This window comes from Onychomys torridus, chromosome 16, assembly GCF_903995425.1.
Source record: "Onychomys torridus chromosome 16, mOncTor1.1, whole genome shotgun sequence".
Taxonomy (NCBI): domain Eukaryota; kingdom Metazoa; phylum Chordata; class Mammalia; order Rodentia; family Cricetidae; genus Onychomys; species Onychomys torridus.
In genome coordinates, this window is record NC_050458.1 from 60,520,603 (window position 1) to 60,539,090 (window position 18,488).

The following is an 18,488-nucleotide window of genomic DNA, read 5'->3' on the forward strand; positions in this document are numbered from 1 at the left end:
GCATGGCCCAGCAATCCCAATACTAGGTCCATATCCAAATCTGTGTCAAATAGTACCTGCTCTCACAACAGGTAAGATATCAAGTCAAAAGCCAGGTGTGATATCACATGCCTGTAATCCCAGATGTCCTGAAGTAAAAGGTGGGAGAATCCAGAACTAGAGGTCAGCTTGCACTACATAGCAAGTTCAAATCCAACCCTGGTTACCTAGTCAGAGCCCTATAAAAACAAAAACAAAACAAAACAAAGAAAACCCACTGGTGTGGTGGTGCACACCTTTGATCCCAGAATTGGAGAGGCAGGGGCAGTTGGATCTCTTGAGTTTACATTCAGCATAATCTACAGAGCGAGTTTCAGGACAGCCAAAGCTATACAGAGAAACCCTGTATTGTGGAAAATTTTGTTTAACTATGCAAAGATGTGTTGCATTTGTTTAATTATGTAAAGATGTCTTGTTGTTTTACCTTGTCTGCCTAAGGCTCCTGATTGGTCTGATAAACAGCTGAACAGCCAATAGTGAGGGAGGAGATATAGACAAGACTTCTGGGCAGGGAGAGTAAAGAGGAGGAGGTTTTCAGGCTCTAGGGAAGAAAGAAAAAGAGACGACAGGGAGATGCCAGAGGCCAGACAGCCAAACATGAAGGAAGCAGGAAAGTAGAACATACAGAATGAAAGAAACATAAAAAGGCCCAAGGCAAAACATTGATGAATAGAAACAGATTAAATTAAGTTAAAAGAGCTAGTGGGACAAGCATAAGCTAAGGCTGAGCATTCATAATTAATAAGTCTCTGTGTCTTTAATTGGGAACTGGTTGGACCCTGTCTTGAAAAACAAAACAAACAAAGAAAACCCTAAACAAGAAAAAACAACAACAGCAAAAAACAAAACAACAACAACAACAACAAACCTCTATAGATGTGGCATATACATAATGGAATAATTAACCTTTAAAAAAATGAAAATGTTATCCAATATGTCATGAATAAACCCTGAGGACATTAAACTCTGTGAAATAAGGAGTTACAGAAAGTCAAAGACGATATGATTTCGATTCTATGAAGAACTCAGTGAAACTGGATGTTTCATTGTTATGTTTCCTAGGGTGATGAAACTCCTGAGCTCAAATGATCCTCCTGTTACAGCATACTAAGTGTTATGGCCACTATAGAATATAAAAAGGTCAATCTCACAAAAGCAGAGAATAAAGTTGAGGTATGTCAATTACAAAAATAAGTCCCAGAAATGTACAGTATTCTCGATGACCACAGTGAAAAGTAAGGCACTGTGCCTTGACTAGTAGGGGGCACACACACATGTACAACACAACACACACACACACACACACACACACACACACACACATACACACACTTTTTTTTTTTTAAAGACAGGATTTCACTGAGTATCCCTGGCTGGCCTGGAAGCCTCCTGGAGTGTTGGGAACATCACCAAACACAGCTCTAATGGACTTCTTCATGTCTTGAGTTTGACCTGGAATCTTGTAGAAATTCCCTTCCATTACAGTACTGCTTAAGGAGACACCAAATTTCATGCTTTATCCCTCCTGATAAATGGTCTCCTTCTATGCTATCAGTAACAGTTCCAGTGCCTTTCGAAGAGAGTACTCAGTCAGCAGCTGGGCTAGTGTGTATTTACTGCTGTTTTAGTGGCACCTTCTCACCATCCCATTAGGCCACATCCTCTTTGCTACATCTCCTGGGAACATTTGCTTTTACTTTTCCTTCTGCCTAGAACAGCCCTTCAGACAGTAGTTACATGCATTAATCTTACAGCTGCTCTAGGTCTTCCCTAAAACGCCACAAAAGATAAGGCAGGCCCTGTTTATGGTAGCCAGGAAGTGGGCACAGCAGGGTTTAACAATAGGCTGGTGTCTTAGGGTTTTTATTGCTGTGAAGAGACACCATGACCACTTCAACTCTTATAAAGAAAACATTTAATTGAGGTGGCAGCTTACAGTTTCAGAGGTTCAGTCCATGATCATCATTACGGGGAGCATGGCAGTGTGCAGGCAGACATGGTGTTGGAGCTGAGAGTGCTACATCTTGCAGACCACAGGAAGTTGACTGGCAGGCACACTGAAGGAAGCTTGAGCAAAAGAGACCTCAAAGCCTGCCCCATGGTGACATACTTCCTCCAACAAGGCCACACCTCCTAATAGTGCCACTCCCTTTGGGGGCCATTTTCTTTCAAAGCACCACAGCTGGCTAAGGTGCCAGAGAGAAGCAGGAGTCCAAACAACCCTTGCTTGTGAGCTTATGACTGTCTTTCAGTCTTAACTGGTTTCTGTAAGAAGCGTGTGTCACTCCTTGCTTGGGTCATGCAGTTTAAGGGCAGAGATTATAAACTTAGAATGAACCTGCTAAATTTCAACCATGTAAGAAAGGTATAAGAGCTATCCAGTATGGAGGCAAATATCCCAACATCCTGGAAATATGAACAGGGATCCAGGCTGCAGGTAGATCATGCAGTTGGTTCCAGCTAGACAATTTTCAGGGGTCAGTGCTGTCCTGTAGCAATTCCCTCTGAATGCAAGCAGCCAAGCCTCTCTCCCTGGAGAAAGGTTCCTTAAAAGTCAGGAAGTGAGCCTCCTCAGTCTCGGGAAATTCCTTAAACTCACAAGATTCTGAAGCCCCCACCCGCAAGGTTATGCCAACAGCACCAGTGGCTGAAGAGAGATTTCCCAGGTTTGAGGGGCTGGAAGAAGATCCTGACCCGGTGAAGGACACACAGGTCATTCAGGGAGCGCCAAGGAAGCAAAGCTCTAGGGATGAAGCTTTCTTTCATCCTCGCCTGTGCTGGGGGATGGGCTCTTCAGTGATGTAGCTGCCTTTAAGCCATCCATGCTTCTGTGAGTAATTCCAATACCCAGAGTCCAATGGAGCTGTTCCTAGGGCTGTTATCGGTTCTTCACCTGGTTTAAGGAGATATTTGCTCATGCCTCTCCAGAAAGTCACTCAAGAGGTACAAGACAAAAATGTAAGGTGCTGGAGGGATAGCTCAGTGGTTAGCAACCCACGTCGGACAGCTTACAACTCCAGGTCCAAGGGACCCTATGCCCTCTTCTGGCCTCCTTAGGCACCGCACTCAAGTACACAACTCCACACAGATACTGCATATACAAACACTTAAAAACATAGCTTAAATATTAGAATTTTAAAATTAGAAAATTATATAAAAAAAGAATAGAGTCTTCTGTTCAAAGAGCATATAAGGCCCAGCTGTGGGGTCTCCATCCCATCAGGTGCTGGTCTGACACACTGTGCTTTGACAAGGGGCAGAAGTCAAGGTCGGTATCTCTCCTGGCTTTGCCCTGCAATCCATGTGACTGAGATGGTGACCTCTGTGCCTGGGCATGAGTGAGATATTCCTTACTCTTTAGTCTGGGTGATTTGATTGGGGATACCGGCAATCCAGGTGAGGGACAGCTGCCACCATGCCTCCACGTGACTTTGATCCTTATGCCTGTATGCAGACTTCTGTGGTGGCCCCATGCATACTCAGGCAGACAGGCAGGGCAGGGGTGTCAAAGAACACAGCTGTCTGCTGAGAGCTCATTTCACAGAGAGACCAGGAAATGATAGGAAGCAGAATCACACATGAATGGAGGCATTGTTCCATCTGACCTCACTGACAAGATAAAATTTCAAAGACAATGTTACTAAGAAATTCCAGCCGGGTGGTGATGATAGTGCATGCCTTTAATCCCAGCACTCGGGAGGCAGAGGCAGGCAGATCTCTGTGAGTTAGAGGCCAGCTGGGCTACAGAGTGAGTTCCAGGACAGCTGGAAAAACTCTGTCTTGAAAACAACAACAAAACAAAAAACAAACAAAAAAGAAATTCAAGATGGCAACTGATACCTCAGGTATCAGGAGCATTATGATATAAAAGCATACAGATTGAATGCCCACAGACCTCTGGTTTCTGTGCTAGGTAGTTAAAATTGTAGAACGGTATCAGTTCTACAGGGAAGAAGAGGGCTGAAGATGGGAGCCAGCAAAGTAGCAACATTCACAGGCTGGGCCAATAAAGCGTCCTTACGGCGGAAGATGGAGGAGGGAAAAAGTACTCGGTCTGGGACTCCTCACTTGGAAAAGCTACAAATATGCTGGCCACACAACTGTGTGAGCACTTTCTCTCACAAACTATACATAATACAGACTGTTCTTTAGGGTCAACGGTGTGGCTCCGAAACAGGCCTATTCTTTGGATTATTTTTGCAACATATATTGATCAGTTGAAAAAAACAACGCATGAGAAGAACTGTATGGAATGCATTAGCGGATGAAATGGGGGTGTGCTAATAATAGGCTCACAGCTGGCCTAAGAAAATCAATTTCCTTGTGGCAAAAGCCATATCTACATAAAAGACTAGCCATGTCTGCAACATTCATCAAGAGAGACGCAAATGGAATCTCTACAATCTGTGAAGAATTCCAAATGACTCACTGAAACTTATCTCAGGATCAAACCCAAGACTTTTCTAACTACGAATTAGTTCTGAGCAAAAGTCCTGGGTCAGAAAACCCAAGACATTTGCTGAGAACTGTGACAGGTCGGTGATGAGACTTGGAGGCTTGCCAGCTCTGGTTCCGAAGTGCCTCTGGAAACAGTTTATGATGTGCTCACAGCGCAGAACCCCCAACACCGACTCTGTGTGGCTTCAAGCAAGAGGCTTGCCCACCGGTCTGGGGCTCAAGGGAAAGAGGGGTGCCGCCTGCTGGCTTGAGATGAAATGATGACTGTACAGTATTAAGAAGTGTACTCAGTGCATAAAAAGCACCAAGTATTTGCTCAATGAAGAACCTGGAATCTGCTCCTGCAACCCAAAGACCTCTAGAGCTGAGAGTCCAGTGAAGGCACTCCTCTCCCTCCCTCCCTCCCTCCCTCCTCCTCCCTCCCTCCTTCCCTCCTCCCTCCCTCCCTTTCTGTCCTGAAGACCAGTCTTGCTTCAGAAACCCCTGCTTCAGCCTCCGGAGTGCTGGGATTAGAGGTCTAGTTGGGATTACAGGCCATAGCTGGCTCGCTCTCTCTCTCTCTCTCTCTCTCTCTCTCCTCATCTCAATTATCTCCAGAACTCTGCACTCACTTTTATGTTAGAAGTAGTCTTCTTTACTAAAACTGTACGCTAAGAAGCAGGCATAGTGTTTCCTGGTCATTTTCTGAGGAGCAATACGTACTGTCTTTTAGTGCATATTCGTGGTTATATGCCTACGTTAATATTGATCTCAATGTTTTTTTTTTTTTTTTCTTTCCCGTGAGAACATTAAAAATAACTGTATGAATATAGGTTGGTGTAGAATGCTCTCCTAGCATGCCAGGGGTGCTGGGCTGGATTCCCAGCATCTGAGAAAGGAAAGAGGAAAAAGAGTAAGTATATGAAAGAATAAAATACGAAGTCGAGTTGGTGTCATTGAGCATGCTGGACCATATAAGAGGAATGGGCTCAGAAAGCAAGTGCTCCACCAGAGAGTGAGCTCCATCCCAGCACTGCAGAGAAGCGATTTGTCACCAGCGTCCTTGACAGACAGGCCGCTGCTTCCCAGCGTTTTGGGAGCAAACTCCCTTCGTTTCTGTGCACCAGAGTCCTTGAGTTTTCGGGGAGGCATTCCTTCACTCCCTGCCTTCAGTTTCCCCTTGCGTTTCTTTGTTCTTCCTGGTACCGTGCTTTTTCCCACATTGCCCTAGTCAAGAGTTCGCACGTAACTGTGACGCGTTCGGCCTAGTCCCTGGCTTTGAGGTCTGATTTGCATCGCCAGCACCCGCTGCACCCCGCGACCACTCCTTGCGATTGCTCTCCCTGCGCACGTGTCCTCTGCTCCGCAGCAAGCTGGCACATTCTGTCGCCTTGCCATTCTGCAGAATAGTTTAAAGCCCTTGAGAGGTGGAGCTCCTCGGAGGAGCCAGCCTGCGTCCGCAGCTGCAGCGCGTGCCGCAGGCGCAGCAGGACGAACCCAGCCTCCGCCCACCCCCCCACTTCCTCCTGGGCGCCCCGAAGCCTGGGCGGTTTAATCTGGGGCGGGAGTGGCGGCGTCTCTCTGAGCATGCTCAGTCGCCGGCTGCGCGGCTGATGAAGCAGAGCGCGGGCGGAGTGAGCAGGCTGTGCCGCCGAGAGGGTTGAGCGGAGCTTGCGGCCCGAGCCGAGCGGAGCCGAGCAGCGCCGAGCGGAGCCGAGCGCCGGTCTGGGGGCGACATGCAGATGATGACTAGGAACGTCCTGCTGAACATGGAGCTGGAAGAGGACGACGATGAAGATGGAGACATCGGTGAGTGCCCGGGGCCGGGGCGCGGGGATCCGGGGCGGACGCCTCTGCTCGGAAGCCGAGACTCAGAAGCAACTTCGGGGCTTTTCCTGTGCCCGCTACGGGGCGGTGTTTCGGGGTCCCTGCTCCCGGGTTCACGACACACCTGATCCGGTTCCGCGGAGGCCGCAGGCTGCGACGCACGCCGGTCCCGCCCGCAGCCCCGCATCGGCCCGCAGAGACGCAAACAAAAGGGCTGGAGCGGCGAGCGCGGGCCAGGGACGCGGGGCGACGCCGGGCGACGCCGGGCGGAGGACGGTGGCTCATTCCACCAGGCCTCCTGGATGTCAAACTGTTCCTTCTCACGGCCTCCAAACACTTTACAAAGTAAATTTAGGAGTTGGGTGTGGCTTTTCCTTCCTCTCAGATTTTACCCCCGAATCATTTAAATCAAAGGACTTTGATAACACCCGGGTCTAGGACAAACTTGGGGATCACACGCCAAGACTTAACCTCGACCTTTCGTTCTGACAGAGCGATTCGTCAGGTATTCATCTTTGTGGAGAGAGCAGACATTATTCCTTTTCAAAGAGGAGAGAAGAGTGCGCACAGGTTGACCTCCTTGGCGCCTCACATGGTTAAGCCCAAGTTTCTGATTGACCAGACTTGTGCAAGTTAAGTAAGGCTCTGCACCTGGCCACTGCTGGGCAGAAGCTGTAGGATGCGACTGTTTAGTGGGGTTGGAATAGCAAGGGACCGTTACATAGAAGTACCATCCATGGGAGCGGCGTTAAAAAGTTACACTCAAATTAACACAATCAGTTTCTTAGGAAAATATTCATGTCTGTCATAGCGGGGTACTTAAGTGAGCATCAAGCCGGAATAGATGTTGACATAAGCAAGAGGCGTACTGTAATACTTGGCACCATCAGATTTCAGTTTAGAAAGAAAATCATCTAATTTGGTCTAGCATCTGTTACATGATTAGGCATCATAGGTTCCTGCTGCCAGGCTTTGCTTTCAGTGAGTGACCGATGTGATTCAGGTTTGTTCCATGAAGTAAAGCAGCAGATGTGGTTAGTTAATCACCTCTGACCCTTCTTACCCTGCCCTCCAGTATTTAGATTGATGCTTTAGTGCAGATAGTGGACAACCGATTATTTTTTTCAAGCAACAAGTATTTAAGCAGGTTCTGCCGAGTTTGGGTTGTTCTTTACTGAACTATAATTTGAATATGGAGTACAGTGACTTTTGTATCAGAAAATGCTTTACCATGCCTGCGAAACGTTTATGTCATGTAAATGATAAGGATAGAATGATAAGCCTTCTTAGGGGTTACTGAGGTAGGCTGACAGTGATTTAGAGGCTATTATAAAGTAATTCTAATTTCCAGCTGGGGGAGACCATGAAGATTGGAACCACAACCTGTGCCTCAAATCTTGAAGTGCTAAAGCTCTTGATTGAGATATTTCTTCAGTTCGCCTCACTCCTCTGATAGTTGTATCGTAAGCATAGTCGGTATTAGTGTTTTCTGTGGAGTCTCTCTTGGCTTTATGATTCGGAGCAGGAAAATGACTTTGCCACGAGGCCCTGACGTCATCCAAGGCTGGTTGCAAGCAACGAAACTAAAACATTTTAAACTAGATGGTGGCATGATAGATGTTTCACCTACATGTATGAAGTCAAGCCTTCTGGGAGCTTTATAGCGCTTTAGAAACATTAGTTCAGGTGGTTCTTGGAGCTGTTTGGTACTTAGGTGCCAGGTTGACCTCCTTTTGCAAAACAGAACCCATATGGAGAATTGAAAATGGTAAACTTCCCATGGTGTCTGCTCATTGGCTTACGTCATGGCCACCGGAAATAAAAGGCGTGCTGATGAATGAACCCGTGGCCAAAACTTGTCCTCTCAATTTCACCAACCGGCAGCAGACATCTCCTCTAGGCAGCAGTTGCAGAAATGCCCTAGTGGAGACGGTTTTCACAGCAAGTGCCCGGTGCTGCAGAGGACTGTCCCTGACAGTCTCCACACGTCCCCACCTCCAATTAGTCAGTGAGTTGACTCAGCATCATTTCTTCTTGACTTAAAAAGTGATAGAAATAGGACAGACGGGATGGACCACTACTGGGTAAAGGCATCTGCCACCAAGCCTGAGGACCTGAGTTCAATCCCCGGGACCCACGTGATGGAAGGAGAGAATCTACTCTACCGTGTTCTCTGACCTTCATTCATGCATTGGCACTCAGCCCTGTTGCCAAGCCCCTTAGAAAGTGGTGATAATATTAGCTTTTGTGGCAGGATGTAGAAGTTCTTGATTAGTGTATTTCTTTAGCACTTCTCACTCACCAAATCGTTTGTATGGTAGTTTTTTATTGTTCATTAAAGTTTTTATCTTCTTGCATTATCTATGGTTCAAACTCTGCCAATGGAAGCTGTGAGGAAGAACTCGGGGTTCAGATGGATTGGTTTGATATGGGTAGTTGATTGGTTGATTTGACTTCCTAGTTAGGTTAGATGGTAGACGGTTGAAAGCTTTAGGTTTGCCATCTGTTGCCAGTAGTTGACTTGGTGGTTTCTCATCCTGGATTGTCATGCCATTTGGGAAGTGGACTGAGGCCGTGTGAGATAATGGTCCGGCCATTCCTCTTCAGACCCTGTTCTCTTTCACTGTTACATTCTTAGAAAGACATCTACTATCCCCTGGGTTCATTTCATGTTTAATCACCCCCAGATCGAGGCCTAGTCTGTTAGACCTCATCAGCATTAGTTGAGCAGCCCTCCTGTGCTAAATACAGGAAGGTATGTAGTAGACCAGGGCACGATGGGGGTCACTTGAAACAGGACACTTGTAGAGGGTGACGTTACTGAAGTATGTGCAAAACTGTGGAAGGCGCTTTGCAGAGGAGGTGGCGAAGCTGTGGAAAGTCTGGCCCATGCGGGTGCACAAAAGGCAGGAGAGGGTTTCCTGGGACACAGACACCAGGATGGGAGGGCATGGGGTGATATCCTGTGAGGAATTCCCCAAGCATCTGAAAGATCTTGATTCACCTGAAGCTCGTCATGGAGAGAGCGGATCTGCAGCTGGCAGCGTGCTGGGAAGCAGAAGAGGATGGAGAGGGTACTGTAAACCTTCCCAGGATTTGGGTGTAGAAGTGGCTATAGAGATTCAAGGATGAAGGACTCTGTTCTGGAGCTTAAGGAAGGAGGGCTGTCCCTAAGCAGCTGATTCTAGCTGTAGTGCTTAGTGTGACTGCCCTCTGAGGTTGACCGATGGGAAGCATGGGCAGTGTAGGGTGGGGTGCTGGTGTTTGTTAAGTCCTGATTTTCGAGGCTGCTGTGGTTTAGACCATTGCTTTCAGCCCCGCCCCCCCCTTCTCAGTGGCTCTTTCTCCTTCCGAGCCTATTGCAGATAGTGCTGACATGCCATCCCTCATCGACCCCCAGTTCAGTCTCCCATCCCTTGTTCTCCGTTCTTGGTTTTGTCTGTCTCTGTGTTTCATTATCTCTGTTCTTGTTATCTCTACCACTGAAGTGTAAATTTCTTAGTGCTGGGTGGAGTTCACTTAAGTCTTGTAGAGATTATATAAACTATCTCAAATGTCTCTATTCATAAAGTTTTTTTTTTTTTTTTTTTAAAATCATGTCTCTTTCTCACCCTCCTCTAAAATATGTTGACTTTGGCTTCTTCCTAAGCCCTGCAATCTTAAAACTCAATCAGTTAATTACTGAAAGAATGAAATATATATACACACACACACACATACACATATACATGTATATAGTAAGAGACTGTGTTTCTGAAATAATAAAATAACAATAAGCAAGTATATATACACACACATATATATGCACATATGCATATGTATATATATTTGCTTATTTACTTATTTTTATTTTATTATTTCGGAGACACAGTCTCTTACAGCCAGGCTGCCTTTGGACTCAGTATGTAGCTGAGGCTGGCTCTGAACTCCCAATCCTCCTGTCTCTGCCTCCTGATTGAGATTACAGGCATGACCACTGAGTGACTCACTCCTGTAATGACTTAACATAATGCTTAGCGGTTTTATGGCTTTGTAGAATTCTCTTCTGTGTTATCTGAAGAGCACATATATTCAGTGGTTTCGCTTCATTGCACCCCGTATTGCAGTAATCTCTCACTAGCTTGTAATCAAGGGGTGTGTCAGGAGAAGTCCTGGTACGGAGTGGTACCAAGGAGAAAGCATGGCACCTTGCTGATCTAGCTGTAGAGAGGTGTGGGCAGCTGAGCCAGCTGGGGAGAGATGAGAAGATAGATGATGGGGATATGATTCCTGAAGGCACAATGATGTAACCCCCAAATGAACCCAGTACTATCTTCAACTTACGTTACATTTGTTCGTGTGCGTATACATACATTCTTACATACATACATGTATATGCATTTTCTTTAACAAAAAGATGAGAGTGTAAAACAGTGATCAAAGACATTTTCTCCTTCAGCCTAGTGTGCCACACCCAGTTCCACGCCTAGTCGTGACTTGCCATCCACATTCTAACGTTTAAGACAAATAACAGCTTTCCAGAAGGTCCTCTAGTCTCTCTCCTCTTTGGCAACCTACTGTTCTGTATGTGGACGAGAGAGCTGTAAGAGAATTGCACTAAAAAAGTTTGTGTGAGGGTGGGGTTGCCACAGTGGCATATGTTGCTGGTTCCTCAATTTTTTTTCCCCTGTAGAAGCCAAGAAATTCAGATCAAACTCTCCCACAGACATTTCCATTAGAGATGCAGTTTTAATTCTGACATTTGTGGGAGAGAATGCAGTATTAAGAATTGCATACTGGGGATTGAGGATTTAGCTCAGTGGTAGAGCGCTTGCTTAGCAAGCACAAGGCCCTGGGTTCGATCCTCAGCTTTACAAAAAAAAAGAAAAAAAAGAATTGCATACTGCATGCCTAAGGTCAAGAACGGTATCAAACTCTGAAGGTGGGATTTGTCTCAGGGTAGATTGGGAAGAGTGAGTTTCAGTTAAAGTTGCCCTGTAGATATCACTTTGTTTCCCATCAACAGTACGTCTTGACCAAAAGCTGTTGTCTCACTGAGGGATGCTGTATGTTACACATCATGATGCCTTTCACATAGTAGGTGCTTAGCAAACCATTTGTTATAGGGCTGATTTAGTTTCTATGCCATGTGACTGAAGCTGCCTGATCCACTTTAGACTCAGTGGGTGTAGGCCTGGGACTGCGTGAAAACAAAGAGACACATCTAATTACCTCCAACCAAGAAAATGTGCTTCTGAACTGATTCGTAAATGTTAGGGCCCTAAGTGTGGGAATGTAAAGCAGCCAAGTGAGGGTGTCACACGATATTGCCATAATTGTGGAACCCCAGGCTTCTTGTACACCCCGCAAGTGCTCTGCCCTTGAGCCACTCCTGGCCTGTGGCAGTACTAGGACTCCTTTTTGCTTTTGTTTTGCTTTGTCTTTCCAGCTTTGCAGCTAAAATTAATTGGCATCCATCCTGAGAAACAGCCAGTTTGAAGAACGTAAGATGAATATGTCAACAGCGGAGGATTTGGGGCGTGGGGCATAGAGCAATGCAGATGTCCCTCAGGCAAAGGACGCAGTGGAACAGGCACAGAGACACACTGAAGGGTTAATGACAGACAGTGTTCTCTGCCATGGTGTTTGTGGGTGCTCTGGCTACTTTTCTGAATACCAATCGACAGATCTTGCAGCAGGAAATCATTCAGCAGCCAAAACACAAACAAAAGAAAATGCATTCTTTGGTGGAGTCCAGATGTTGCTTTTATATCTAATACTTTTATTTTAGGATACCAAAACTCTACAATTGGCCACATTATTTTAAAATACAAATACTTAAGATGGGGGTGGGGGGGAGGTATTGATCTTTTAAAGTTTCCTTCCCCCTCCCCCTAATATTTCTTTTAACTCTGACGGAACTTTACCCTTGGGTCAAAGTCATATGAGTTCTTTTACAAAGTACAATTATGCAAATTAAAGGCTTATTTATAAAGTTTGTTTTGTAGAAACCAAGATTCTGTTTACATAATTGAAATTTTATGATATCTCCAGACATCATAGCTAGATGTTTAAAAAAAAAAAAAATACATGCCCTGGCTTTGCACACTCAGAACGATGGCATCATCACATAGACACGATCTTAAACATTTTGTCTCCTTATTTGTACTGTTTTTTGAGAAAAATTATTCTAAAGAAAAAAAAACCAGTACCTAATTTTAAACACATTAGGGCCTTATTGCTTTTAAGGTTTTGCCCTCATTTGCATAATGATTTGAAATAGTTGCGTTCGTTTGAATCATTTTATTTCTTTCTGTTACTTATGAAACAGGTCCTGTGTGTTTCAGTTGTGTAAGACACAATTTGCTTTTTCTGAAAAGAAAAGCCAGGATTTCCCTGTAATACGTAAAGAAATGGGTACAAGTGTAGTGGTTTAACGAGGAAGAAAAGCTGATTTTTAGGAGCTTCTTGCTTTCTTTGGGGCAAAGGCAGTTCTTATAAAGGGTAGAAGGGAACTTTATGGAAGAAGAGGGCGCCTGTAAAGGCACTTGCTGCCCTCATTGAGAACTGGAGGACAGGAAACAGTCTTGAGTGACGTCTGAGTTTGTGTCAGCTAGCACCTGGAGGTGTTCACCTGTCACCTGAGGCCAGCTTCTCACTGTCACAGCCTGTCCCTTCAGCCCTGTGAGGTTGATGGGAGGATGTAGGATGACATGTTTAGAGCTGGGACAAGGCCACACACATGCGCACACATGTGTACACATGCACACTCACACACTCACATTGTTCTTCAGTAATCAGTACTGGGAAGAAGACACACACACACACACACACACACACACACACACACACACCCCTGCTCTTCAGTAATCAGTACTGGGAAGAAGACACACACACACCCCTGCTCTTCAGTAATCAGTACTGGGAAGAAGACACACCACACACACACACACACACACACACACACACACACACACACACCCCTGCTCTTCAGTAATCAGTACTGGGAAGAAGACACACACACACACACACACACACACACACACACACACCCCTGCTCTTCAGTAATCAGTACTCTTCTCTCTCTTATTTACTCTTCCACTTATCAGAAACTATGCATCAGGCATTATGCTGCTCAGAAAGGCTACAGTCTCTAGCCACAGTGTCACTATTGTAGTAAATTCTCCTCCTCCTCCTCCTTTTTCTCCTCCTCCTTTTTCTCCTCCTCCTTTTTCTCCTCCTCCTCCTCCTCCTCCTCCTTCTCCTCCTCCTTAAGGCAGTCATGGGAACCGCTACTCCTAAACTCTGACACCACTAGACTCTCCTCTGAACCACAGCTGCCTGTTTCTATTTTATCTTGTTATGTACCCAGGAGCTTAGTGATTGGCTGGCTGAGGGCCATCATGACCGTGGCTAGTCTGCAACCCTGTGTGTTTAAAGGTAAGAATTAAGGAATACTACCCGACAGTTTCTGCAGAGATAATTACTGTGGTTTTTTCCTATAGTCTCACAGGCTGATAATGTTTTCCAAATACTAGGAAGCATGTTTCAACAGTAATTCTCCTTGGGGAATCTTAACTAAAGGCCGTAGGGGTTACTGCGGAGTAGGCTCCTTAATACGTACGTGGCGGATGAAATGTGGAGGTGATAGCTCCATCCGTCTCTGTGGCACATATCACTCCCCCAGTGGCTGGCGGAGAGTTTTCGATGAAGTGTGTACCTGCATAGCAAGTGAGGAAGGAGACATTCAAGTAGGTGACTGTGGTGGTCGCAATGTAATTGGCCCCCATAGTCCCAGAGGGAGGGGCACTATTAGGAGGTGTGGTCTTGTTGGAGTAGGTGTGGCCTTGTTGGAGGAAGTGAGTCACCTGAGGCGGGCTTGGAGGTTTCAGAAGCTCAAGCCAGGCCCAGTGGCTCACGCTCTCTTCCTGTTGTCTGAGGATCTTGATGTAGAGCTCCTTCTCCAGCATTATGTCTGCCTGCGTGCCACCATGCTTCCCGCCATGATGATAATGAACTAAAAACCTCTGAACCTGTAAGCCAGTCCCCAATTGAATGTTTTCTTTTTATGAAAGTAGCCATGGTCTTGGGGTCTCTTCTCAGCAATAGAACCCTAACTAAGACAGTGACTAGCTTTCATTATAAACTAGCTCTTGGAACGTAACAAGAGAAGGAGCAGAGGATGATAACTGGTGAGATTCTTAGTGGTCAGAACTCTTTGTGATCCCACCGTCAATGTGAGAAATACAACATCACGTTCACTAGCCGACAGAGGGTAGCCAGGCAATCAGGAACCTCCCGAGAGGAGGGATGGGTAGCTTGAGGTTTAAAACACTCAAACTTTCCACTCCTTCAACTTTGGAGTCTTCTACCACTGTGTATGCAGAGAGCATCTATTTCACTCTCCTTGTCCCTGAATGTCATATAGAATTCAAGGTTATATGGGTCTTGACCTCCTCAGCTACATTCTCCTCTCTATAGAGACTTTCAGGGCTATAGGGTTGCCTTGGGAATCAATATGAATCAGGGGGGGAGGAGGGACCAGGCCATGTACTGGAGGAGTCTTCTTCCCTTCTGAATCCTGGGAAGTTTGGAATTGAGGATGAAACCCTGAATTAGCCTACAGGGACTTACTCTGTAGATGGGGAGGAAAGGAGGACTCTCCCCTGTGTGGAAAGATCATATCTGCCATCTCTTAGTGATAACATCACTTTCATTTGGCCAGTGGTGTGGACTGGTGTCCTGCCATACTTTGGCTAGCTATGATGCAGACCAGTGCTGGCCTGGGGTCTGGGCTTTGGCTGCCTGTGATGTGGGCGTAGTTCCTGGGTTATTGTTCTTCTGTTTGCTTTTTTCATCTCGTGTTGGCTGCTTGGCCTTCTCAGGTGTTCATCAGTTTTCTCAGAGTCTTCTATCGTCTGCTCCATACTTCTTCAGATGCCTTTGCCTGGCACAACACAGAGACGGAGAGCATGCACGTTTACAGTCTGGTCCAGACATTGACCAGCTCTGTGACCTTGAGTGATCAACGTGAACTTCCTCTGAAAAATGGGGCTAACATTAGAACCCATGACATGTAGGGCGTGGGAATATCAAATGAATGATATCATTTGAAACTTTTACATACTTTGCAGGATTGTGATGCCTGCTGAACTGAGCCCTCCACAATTGCAAACTGATGTTGCCAATTGTTTGTGTAGCTGTTTTTAGCTAAGTCTGAACCCAGGATTACCTCTTGGTTGTTCTGTAGAAGTTTCACCTTTCCCTAAGCCAGTGATTTCTACTTCCACATCCCATTGTCGCTTTGTATTTTTTATTTCTTACTTTACTATCTTGAGGACTGTGGTGCCTAGTGGGCAGCATGGTGCCTGATGATAGTTTTTGATGAGTAAATAAGACAAAGGTACTGACTGCTAAAGAGCTGGCAGATGACTGGAAAGCTAGACCTATTGGATAGTGACTGGGCATGCCGGTTACAGGATTAATACAACACAATGGATGGTTCTTGGCCAGTCGATCATAGTCATTATGAAACATCTAAAATAGGAAGAAGTGTAAGCAACTGGGGTGTTCAAAAGCAGGTAAGAGTTTACAGTAGTAGATGCATTTCATAACAGGGTTGTATCACCTTGATACGATTTTAATAAGAAAGATATGAGGCTATAGTGAAAAGGGCCATTATGATGGATGGTACTTTGATAGCCTTTATTCTAAAAATGTATTAGAAATAAGACTATATATAAGTATACAATGTATTCTGATCATACTTACCTCATACTTACCCCTTCAAGTTCCTCTGTGACCACCCAATATGTCCCCTTCTCAACTAAGGTCCCCATCCATATGGCCCTCCCTAACCCTCCTACCCCCCCCCATTAATTAACATAGTGAGGCCAATTTGTGCTGCCTGTATCAGGTCATCCACTGAAGTATGGTCAACTACACTCCCAAAGAAAAATGACTTTTCCTTCCCCTATAGCTTGGGCCTTGGGAGCCTCTCATAGTCCATGCTCGAATTTTGTCTGACTTGATCCTTAGGTCTTATGCAGGTAACCATGCACTGTAAGTCCACACCTGTAATGACTATGTCATTTACAACATTCCTCCCTACTTCCCCACCTCCAGGCTACATTCTTTCCGTCCATTCTTCCTTGATGCTCGCTGAGCCTAGGGTGGGGACGTTGATGTAGATAGATATTCCATCTAGGACTGAGTACTACCATCATTTGTTCTCAGCGCTTGGACCAGTTATGTATCTGCATTGGCTCTTGCCCACTGCATGAGGAAGTGTCTCTGACCAAGGATAAGGGCATCACAGACATACACAGTGAGCTGCCGGCATAGTTGCACCAAGTTAGGAGGCGAAATTCCCATCAATTTTTACTTATTCTAATAGTAAATAGTAAAGCTTGAAATTTAAACAAATGCAGTTAAAAGACACAAGTAAGCGCAAAGGAAATCAATAAAGTGAAAGGCACGAATTCACTATATATATTATTGCCCTTGTAGTTTTAATTCTTTGGAATTTAATGATAGCAAAAGTGAAAGCTCTACATCATTTGCAGGCTAAGTATAGGAGACACTGCTTTCTCATTTTGTGTGCTGGGAAGCTGGGGGCGATTTGGTCTGTATCCAGTTGTCGGAGCTGGACTGCAGGCCACCCCATCAGAAGCACCAGGCTGAGGAAAGCTAATGTATTGCATCCTCTTGGGGTGGGGGGTGGGAGGCAAAATGGAAGAAAGAGGGGAGTTAAGACTGTTGGCTTTATATTTCCGCCTTCCTGTGCCCAGTGTAAGCAAGCCTGATTTCCATCCTTCAGTCACAGGGCTTGGAGTCCAGCCTCTGCCACGAGGGCTTCTCACGTTCCTGCCTCCATTTAAATGTAGATAGTGTTTAGTGACCACTGGGTGCGGGCATCTGTCTATAACAGGCTCATTGCAGCCTACAAATCATAGAGGAGATGCGAACACTTGAACACTTGCAGACAAGCCTTTCATCATGCTCAGGGGAAGCAAACACCAAAGGTTTTTCAGCAATCGGGTAATCATGGTTTTCCTGGGCGTTCCAGTGGCCTAAGCTGTGGCTTCTGGCTCATTTCATATTTTGTGTACTTATTTTGAAGAGTTCAATCATAGATAGTGTTGACTAACTTAATTTGACCAGAAAAGTTTCTTTGAACTCTGACTGGGATTGCTAGCAGTGAACCCTGTTTGTAAACTAGACCTTTATATATATATGTATATATATATATATGTAATATATATGTAATATATATGTAAATATATATATGTAATATATATATATATCCATATGCATAGAGATTTCGTTTATGCCAGCACACAAGAATGGTCTCACCTTTCTGTTTGTATTAATTCGGTAAATGTTTACTAAAGCCCTCCTCTTGGCCATCCGCTCTATAAGGTCTGAGGATACAGAAGCAGGTAGAGATGGCTCCACCTTCAGTGGAGTTTGTAGTCTAGAGGTGATACATCAAACCCAAGCGTGTGCAGAATTCTGCTCATTCACCTCAAGTCCACTCAGTGCCTTCTGGGTGCTAGGTGTGGTGCTTGGCGCTAGGAAATGAGCGGTAGATAAGATAAATGGCCCCTACCCTCAGCACATGGACCTCCTGGCAGGCTAATGCGGACCTATCCACTGAGTTCAGCAAGTTATATTTAAAGGTTGTAAAGGGAGAGCAAACCGGGAGAGCACAGTGAGAGGAGATCTTGGGTGTGCCCACCTCTAGCCAGGGGAGGAGCTTTTTGGGCGGGGCGGGGGGGTGTGGTTGGCAGTGCAGCTGTTATTTTCATGATGCTAAAATTAACGTGATCTTAGTGGAGCATCTTTGAAAAGCAGGGCTGGGAGAAGGCTCAAATGTACGTCTGGCGAATGTGTGAAACCCTGCCTGTGCTTCCAGGCTTCCAGTTCCAGTTGTCCTGGGGAATTGGCCAGGCACAGGCTTTGTTTCTATTGATTTCTGTGGCTTTTAATGCACCTTGAAGAATACTGTGGCTCACGGTTCTAAGCCCCACTATTCCTTGGTGTGTGGGCTGCAATAGCAGCACTGGGTTAGAGGCAACAAAACTTGGTCAGATCCCTTCCTAATGGCTTTGCAGTTCAACTTAGCACAATCCTCTCCCTTCTGTAAGTTTTAGAGGAGAGGCTGCCGAGACCTTTGATGCCATCAGTTCTGTTAGTTTTCCTAA

The 18,488-nt window shown here is 45.6% G+C and overlaps 1 protein-coding gene across 2 annotated transcripts in view; it reads left to right on the forward strand.

Annotated features, from left to right (window-relative positions):
• The first annotated feature begins 6,046 nt into the window (after window positions 1–6,046).
• Window positions 6,047–18,488, forward strand: part of Ano6 (anoctamin 6) — a 177,135-nt gene continuing 164,693 nt past the window's right edge. For both annotated transcript variants that reach the window (XM_036208650.1, XM_036208651.1), the window contains exon 1: window positions 6,047–6,285. In XM_036208650.1, coding sequence (XP_036064543.1) covers window positions 6,213–6,285 — 73 coding nt within the window. In that variant the 5' untranslated portion in view covers window positions 6,047–6,212. The remainder of the gene's footprint in view (window positions 6,286–18,488) is intronic.